At 31.6% G+C, this 8,969-nt stretch overlaps 2 protein-coding genes across 2 annotated transcripts in view; both read right to left on the bottom strand.

Annotated features, from left to right (window-relative positions):
• The window catches only part of LOC115883903 (homeotic protein proboscipedia-like), a 17,149-nt gene extending 12,986 nt beyond the window's left edge, over window positions 1-4,163 (bottom strand). The window contains exons 1-2 of the mRNA XM_030902329.1: window positions 4,141-4,163; window positions 2,024-2,186 (exon numbers count right to left, since the gene is read on the bottom strand). Of these exons, the coding sequence (XP_030758189.1) occupies window positions 2,024-2,186; window positions 4,141-4,163 (186 nt within the window). The remainder of the gene's footprint in view (window positions 1-2,023; window positions 2,187-4,140) is intronic.
• Window positions 4,164-4,588: 425 nt separating this feature from the next.
• LOC115883902 (homeotic protein proboscipedia) overlaps window positions 4,589-8,969 on the bottom strand; it is a 108,856-nt gene continuing 104,475 nt past the window's right edge. The window contains 1 exon segment of the mRNA XM_030902328.1: window positions 4,589-4,641. Coding sequence (XP_030758188.1) covers window positions 4,589-4,641 — 53 coding nt within the window.

Genomic DNA, 8,969 nt, shown 5'->3' with positions numbered 1-8,969 from the left:
AAAATGTTTAAAAATAAATAATAATAATAGCATGAAAATCTCAAATTATCCGCTTTCACAAAAAATCTTGTATGAAATTTGTTGCGAAAAGAGAGTTTTAAGCACTCGACACATTAGTAAGTGCAGTAATTTTGCGTCCCGTGCTTAAAACACATTCATTTCGCAACTTGTTACATAAATTACTATTTCGAAACCAGTTTAATTTGACATCGAAAGATTGAATTTGAAGGTGGCATGTTTGCTATTCTATCTATATCGTATTATTTTTTTGTTTAATTTAGTATTTTTGTAACTCAAGCACGAATTCGTATAAATCATTCAAAATTAACAATTTGCTTCATTTTAAGGAGTTCTTTGAAAAGTTTCAAATACATTTAATGTACTGTAAAATAAAATGGGGAGAACTTATTCATTATTTTTAAAATTTACATGGGATTTTCTATGTCCATCCACGTCGGCGATGCAACAGCTACCTTCTGTTTACATAAAATATTATATTATGTAACTGAATAGGACAATGCACACTATCCATTCCATTTCCCTTCCGTTCCATATCCTATCTGTTAACATTTTGATGATATTTATTTATTCTTTCACCTCTTAATTAAATCTATTACCTTTTTTAAATCATAAAACTTTCGTAATGATATAAATGGTACAATAAAAAGTATGGAACTGATACGGAATGGAAGCTTACGTATAGCGTCAATACAATAAAAAATACGGAACGGATATGCAATGGAATCGGAAGGTATAGTGAGAATGAACCTTTAGACGTGTTTTTTTTTCGGCAAGTTTTTGGTCTTCGTCGAAAGTCTTCGGCAAAAGAAATCATTTGTTGCCTATAGCATCTCTTGATATTTTTATCTGCCAGCGGGCATCTGTGTCGTAATGACAGGCCTGACCAGACGAGCAATTTTTTTTCTCGTCCAGGCCGAATTAACCAAAATTAAACGCCTCTCCCGCTCGCAAGACAATTTCCAATTATTCTCGATTTAAGTAAAACCCACTTAATAGATCGAATAGTTACGGCTTGTCTTGCTCGCCTGGCGTCCCTCTTAATGGATTCAACTTTGATTAATGATCGATCTCGGGCGGCTAGGATTGTAGTATTACAGGCTATATGCCCGGCGTTCGTCTTGCAGGCTTTTTTTGCCTCGATTCTGTCGAATTTTGACCGACCGATGGATAGACGAGGTTCGTGTCCGGTAATAGCCCTGACCGATATTATTTTTTCCCAGAACCAGAAAGCATTTCTTGGTTGACGTTGTTTTGTGATTTTTGATTCTTAAAAGTAATAGTTATTTTTTATACAAGACGATAATGCAATTTTATCGTCGTGTATAAAACAATATTTTTTTCGATAGCGAGTTACGTTTTAAAAAATATTCAGAAATTATTATTTCAAGGAATGTATTACGAGTAGAAAAAATATTGTGCTGGATTGGCGTTGGTTTCTATGTAATTTGACAAATAAATAAAGTTGCCTCTTTAGTTGTCAGTTTTGAGTCAATATTTTTTAATTCTCTTTTGTGTCGATTTCTGACTGAATTGGAGCCAGAAATGGCTCAAAACGAAATGAGTAAATTATCAACAGATATTCAGGCTGAGGCGACAAACGCCATATCCAAACTACTTCCATTTAAATCCCGAATAACTTATGAAAAGGAATACAAAAATTTTCAAAAATGGAAGCAATTAAAAAACGTACGAGAAGAAATAAACTTTTTAACCTATCGTGTCGCTGTTAAAGTATCATTTAATCTACCCTTGGGGTTAAAGTACGATTTTTGATAGATACAAGGCAATTTTAACAGTTGCTATGTATGAAAAATAACTATTAATACTGCGCGTATCTGCGAAACCATTGGTATAGAATTTTGAAAATTCTAGATTAAGATTACGATATTTATAGGAAACTAAGTACAGATCAACTAAAGTAAATAGGTACCTAGTATAGTTTTGGATTTCAAGACATTTCTTATATTTTGAATAATTTTAATTATGAAGTAGTTAATCTAACCTGTCTTTCCGTCAAATCTAAAGAAGCTGCTATCTCTATCCTTCTCGGCCTGCAGAGGTATTTGTTAAAATGGAATTCTTTTTCTAATTCTAATAGTTGGGTGTTGGTGTACGCCGTTCTAAGTCGTCTGGGTAGTCCATTTTCTGAAACAAAACAGAGACACCTTTAAAATCGTTCAACAGAAATATTATATAAAATTCTTAATACAAAATATTGCACAGAATTAAACTCTGAATAGGTCCACTTCTATGGCAACGATGGTTCATTTACCCTAATAAATACTCTCAATACTCTAGAAAATATTTGCATTTATAAGGAACCTATTTGAGTCCTATCTTTAAAAAAAAACTTGGGGACAAGACAATCCATATAGCTTTTTGTCAATATAACGAATATTGAATCATCAAATTCGAAGTATCTTCTTGAAGCGAGGAGATAGTAGAGAGAGACATAGTAAAACCTTCATTCAAAGACAAAATTCTAAATCAACAAAGAAGCTGCTAGTGCTCAGTAGTGCTGGATAAAGTGTGGATTACAACTGGCCTTTTGGTAGTATATATGGTTGTGAAGGGCTATACCTGAAGAAGCTCAACCTGTATAAAGGAATTGTTTGCTACAGACTCTTCAGATTCATTTCACTCTTTCTATAGATGATGAAAGATTCGAGAAGTAATTTGAAAAAAAAAAATATCCGAAAAAATCAAGCAGAAATACTAACAATTTATAAGTATACAGCTTCTCAAGAAAGGCCATCTCACACTTATCCACTCAGGAACGCGGAGCAAGATCTTTATCTACCTACCCCACGCTAAGAGTTAGTTAAAAGATCAATATTATACAACTCGAAAAAAATGCACAATCTGCCATTTGAAATCAATTCCATAACATCATTTTCTTCATTTCGCAAAGCATTGAAATCTTATTTACTAGACAAGGCTTTCTACGCCGTAAATGACTTATATTTTGATAATCGAATTTGATCTTGTAAACACTGGTCTAATATTTGCTATTACTATATTTACTATAAACTTACTAAATATTTTTGAATCTTATTTTTATTTTTTTATTCTTTGACATTGTAAACATTTATAAATGTTTATTTTAGACAATAAGACTGACAATGTAATTTGTATACTTGTTTTATATTCTTTTTTGTTTGTTTGTTTTACTACTTTTTGCTCTTTTTTTTGTAAAATTTTTTGACAATAAAGGCATTTATTTATTTATTTATACTATCAGTTATTACTAAGAAAGCAGTAAAAGATATCTCAGCGGCGCATTAAAAAGAGAAGAAAAAAAGCAAGAAAAGAAAAAAAAAGAAAATAAGAAAGAAAAAAAAGAAAGAAAGAAAAAATTAAAGAAGAACAGTTTGCCCAAAATCTGTCTACATCAAATGTATAAACAATGATCTAAAAAATGACAGAAAATATAATATACCTTTTAATTAAAATACCAGATTCAACTGTCACTGTCAAATATCCTTCCGAGACTACAGATAATTTCACAACCCGAATAATTATTTGTAACATTAACAGTACAAAGGTCTCCCAATCTTTGTTAGAGTTGTTTCTATGATAAGCGCCGAATGTGATGCGCCAATATTTATAAATACATCTGTGTTTCGACGTTTCGAAAAGAGGGACACTTCCTCATCAGTCAACGGAAACCGAGAAAGCCGTCTGTCGCGCTATTTTGACGGCTCAGGTGCGCGTTCCGAATGATTGACACCGATAAAAAGAGTGGCGAAACAATTTCTTGGCAGGACTCGCCTAGTCTGACGCTTATTTTTAAGTTTTTCGATCTTTTTTTTAAAATACTATTTCGAATTTAAGTATTTTGTTTTTTTATCTGTAACAAAAAATACAAAATTTACTTTATGTTTTAAACACACGCTTTTTTGGAATAAAAACATTATTACAAGCACGTAACATGATTTATAGAGAAGCTGAACAAATTAGGCATAAAAAAATCTTCCTACTCTGAGTGCCACCCAACCAAGGTAATGAAAAAGCAAACGATATAGCTAGAAAAGGAGCGAACACTCCACTAACTGGACCAGAGCCGTTCTGTTTCCCAAGTGGAAACCAACTTAAAGCAGAACTCTGCTTTCTGAGTACTTGAGTTCATATGGAACTGGCATTTCCATATGAACCCAAGTGTCAGGGTGAGAGACAGACAGAAGACAGATTTTTAGTAAGATCTTACCGTAGTATAACAACCCAAGTTCGTTCAACAAAGTTGAAGAGATAATATTTTGAAAAAACTGTATAACAAAACAATTTAAATGAAATAAAGGAACCTACGTTGTGTAAAAATATTTTTTTATTGTGATTACCTTGGATGTGCGCTCGACAGAAGCAATATTCTGGGAAATTTGAGGAGGCTAGGTTATGTAAATCAAACACTAAATTTGTAAATAGCCCTACTTATTTTATTAAATGAAATGAAAGGAGTGCCGTACTCTGCCTGGAATTCACAAGTAAAAGAGCACGACAGAGAAAACCCTGATCACTATTCCAGAGAATCGAACTATGCTCAGCATAGTTGGATTCTCTGGAATAGTGATCAGCAGTGCTGATCAGATGTGCTGATCACATGCTCAGCAGTGCTGTTCTGAACTTTAATTAAAGAGAAATAATAATAATACAAATACTGCCTTTACTGTCTTCATACTAAGGTTTGAGATATCATAATTATGATACATTCATAACTAAAGAGGTTTTGTTAGTTAGCAGGTCCTCACCTGCAGGTACTGAGGACCCTGGAGGCTACTCAGCTAGAGTTGGTATGGTTAGTGCCAATATCTTTAGACTATGAGTTATGCTATACCATTTATTGGTTTTGACTGCTCATTTGTGTGTTAAGATATTCGCCCAGGCACGGTTTCAAATTATTAGTACACGCAACAAGGCCCTTATTGTCACACTATTAAACTCTGTTATATCAAAAGTACTGTTGTCATAAGTTGTGTCTCAAAAAGTCATAGTGAACCAAAAACATCGGCACGAATGTACAGTAAACCATAGCATTTAGATTTAATTTTAGACTAGAAATTATTCACAGCATAAATAGAATCTATTAAGTACATACACATGCTATATAATACCTTTGTTAGATCAAATAAATAAGGAAAAGCTTGATCACAGAATATTACAACAGAAAAACAAAATATATGCTTTAGTTAACATTAGTTAAATAATGTCTTAAAAATAAATGTTCTGATTTAAAGAGATATACTTATTTTTAAATAGACGGTTCATGTCACTATTTTGTAGCGAAAATAAACGTGATAATAGTAAGGTTAAAATTATTTTCATTGCTAATAATCCCGGAATTTTTAAAAACCAGAAAAGGGTTTTCTAAAATTTTGCATTCGTGAAATTTTGTTCCTGGCTATTTCCATACAAATAACTCTCGTGCAATCGCAATTCGCACGATAATTTTTAACGGAAAGCAAGCGAGAAGAGAGAAAAACTAACTTCTCGGTCTCTTTTTTTATTCTTTGACATTGTAAACATTTATAAATGTTTATTTTAAACTGACTATATACGATATAAGATAAGACTGACAATGTAATTTGTATACTTGTTTTATATTCTTTTTTGTTTATTTGTTTTACTACTTTTTGCTCTTTTTTTTTGTAAAATTTTTTGACAATAAAGGCATTTATTTATTTATTTATACTATCAGTTATTACTAAGAAAGCAGTAAAAGATATATCAGCGGCGCATTAAAAAGAGAAGAAAAAAAGCAAGAAAAGAAAAAAATAAAGAAGAACAGTTTGCCCAAAATCTGTCTACATCAAATGTATAAACAATGATCTAAAAAATGACAGAAAATATAATATACCTTTTAATTAAAATGCCAGATTCAACTGTCACTGTCAAATATCCTTCCGAGACTACAGGTAATTTCACAACCCGAATAATTATTTGTAACATTAACAGTACAAAGGTCTCCCAATCTTTGTTAGAGTTGTTTCTATGATAAGCGCCGAATGTGATGCGCCAATATTTATAAATACATCTGTGTTTCGACGTTTCGAAAAGAGGGACACTTCCTCATCAATCAACGGAAACCGAGAAATCATACATACAAAATACATACACATGCTATATAATACCTTTGTTAGATCAAATAAATAAGGAAAAGCTTGATCACAGAATATTACAACAGAAAAACAAAATATATGCTTTAGTTAACATTAGTTAAATAATGTCTTAAAAATAAATGTTCTGATTTAAAGAAATATACTTATTTTTAAATAGACGGTTCATGTCACTATTTTGTAGCGAAAATAAACGTGATAATAGCAAGGTTAAAATTATTTTCATTGCTAATAATCCCGGAATTTTTAAAAACCAGAAAAGGGTTTTCTAAAATTTTGCATTCGTGAAATTTTGTTCCTGGCTATTTCCATACAAATAACTCTCGTGCAATCGCAATTCGCACGATAATTTTTAACGGAAAGCAAGCGAGAAGAGAGAAAAACTAACTTCTCGGTCTCTTCGAGAAAGTTTGAAAAATAAGGAGAAAAAGACGCAGAAACAAATTCGCTGATAATTTGAATATGTGCCTGGGCAAAGTAAATCTCCGCGCTACAAGATGTTTTTATCGTCGCCAAAGTCTTTTCTCGAGTTCCGCGGGGAGAACCGGGGGTTTCCTGCCCCCTACAACCCCCGACCGTCTAGTTAAGGGGTAAAACCACCCCGAGCGCAGTGGCGTCAACAAAAGTCATGTCCACGGAGTGCCGCATTTTAGTTGAGAATTGAGTTATTAAGTTAAACAAAATTAAAAGTGTTATAAGCTAACGTCTCTTTTTAATAATGATAATTTTTAAATAATTTAATTTTACCGTGTGTCTAATTTGACACTAACACACGAGATAGCCGATTTCATATATTATACAGGATGGCGCACCTCATTCGCCTCGGTTGATTATACGAAAACGGAAAGATGTAGAAACAAAATATTTTATGGGTATATGTGGAAAGGCAATGTGCATAATTTAAAATTATTTTGAAATGTAAAGGGTGTGTCAGAACTGAGATCCATACCAAAGTTATATTTTTCTTATGAACACCCGGTATTTTATATCAGTTTTTGGATTCTTGGGCCCAAAAAGGATTTATTATAAGGGTTAAATATGTTTAAAATCTTTAGTTTTTGAGATATTTAAAGACATTTAAATTTGCATGCTACAATAGAATAGACTATTAACACCCTGTACATTACTTTTCATAATTTTTTTTAAGTTTAAAGGTAGAGAAATAAACTTTACTGAAAAATGGTATTGGTTTCTTAAATTTATACAGGTCTATCAAAAGTTGCTGATCTATTTTAAGGATATATTTTATATAAAAACTTTGTTATTTCAAATATAACACCCTGTATTTTTTTAAATAAATTGAAGCAGATTCCAATGCTCTTTCAAACTATATTAGGGTTTCCTATATCTATCTAACTCAGATTTTGAATAAAAAGCGAATTTTAAATAAAATTGAGATGGCTGGTGTCGCCATGGCAATTTTTTAGTAAGAGTTAGGAACTATTTTCAAAGTCGACATTAGTTTATGGATATTATTATTTATAATTTATAACAGTTTACTTAAATTTACCTATTTTATCAAGAAAAATAAAGCAGTATCTGCTGGCGGAACGAATAGATATGTTAGTAGTGATATTATTTTGTGAGGAAAATTGCTTCTTGGCCTCAAGGGCTTATGCTCAAAGATATCCAAATAGGAATCTTCCTGATAAGAGTTTCTTTGAAAAACTTCTTGTCCTATTTCGCCTGGTAGTGTGGTTTATAAAAAAACTATTAGGCAGAAACTTGTCGTTGGAAGTGAAGAAAATGAATTTTCCGTAATTGGCTCTTTTATAGAAAATCCACGTATCTACAAGTCATCGTAAAATAATTCAAAGACTACGTACTTCTTCGTTTTTCTTGATAGAATAATAAACATATGTTTAATAAATATTATTTATTAAACTATTGTAGGTAAATTAAATAAAAGTAAACCGGTATAAATTTAAACAAGTCCATAAACAAATTTCGATTTTGAAAATAGCTACTAACTGTCACTAGATACTTGCCATGACAACACTAGCCATCTTGATTACAATTTTATTGAAAAATCGCTGTTTATTCAAAATCTGAGCCAGATAGGTACAGGAAACCCTAATATAGTTTGAAAGAGCATTTAAATCTGCTTCGACTTATTTAAAAAAATACATAGTGTTGCATTTGAAATAACGAAGTTTTTATGTAATATAAATATTTCAAATAGACCAGCAATTTTTGATACCCCTGTATACATTTAAGGAAGGAATAACATTTTTCTGTAAAGTTTATTTCTCTACCTTTAAACTCAGTACAAGAACTAATTCTGAAAAATAATGTACAGGGTGTTAATAATCTATTCTATTGTAACATGCAAATTTAAATATCTTTCAATATCTCAAAAACCAAAGATTTTAAACATATTTAACCCTTATAATAAATACCTTTTTTTGGTCCCAAGAATCCAAAAATGAAATAAAATACCGCATGTTCCATAAGAAAAAATGTAACTTTGGTATGGATCTTAGTTCTGAAACATCCTGTACAATTCAAAATAATTTTAAATTGTGCACATTACCTCCCCACATATACCCATAAAATATTTTTTTTTACATCTTTCCGTTTTCGTATAATCAACCGAAGCGAATAAGGTACGCCACCCTGTATACAGGGTGAGTTTCCTACGATGTTCTCTATGGGTATCTCGGAAACTACTGGAGATAGAGAGTCGGTTAAATGGGGAAAGAATTGCAGTTTTGTGGGGTCATAAATATGCGCCTTTCAGATTTTTGAAAAAGTTCATGGCTTACTAGATATTTCGAAAAAAACAAATTTGCGGCTATTTTAAAAATTGTCCCTAACTCCATTATAAGATGTTTTAGA

The sequence above is a fragment of the Sitophilus oryzae genome, unplaced genomic scaffold, assembly GCF_002938485.1.
Source record: "Sitophilus oryzae breed Bouriz unplaced genomic scaffold, Soryzae_2.0 scaffold_2006_pilon_pilon, whole genome shotgun sequence".
NCBI classification, from domain to species: domain Eukaryota; kingdom Metazoa; phylum Arthropoda; class Insecta; order Coleoptera; family Curculionidae; genus Sitophilus; species Sitophilus oryzae.
The sequence above is the reverse complement of the archived record's forward strand: the minus strand, read 5'-3'. Positions and strand labels throughout refer to the sequence as shown.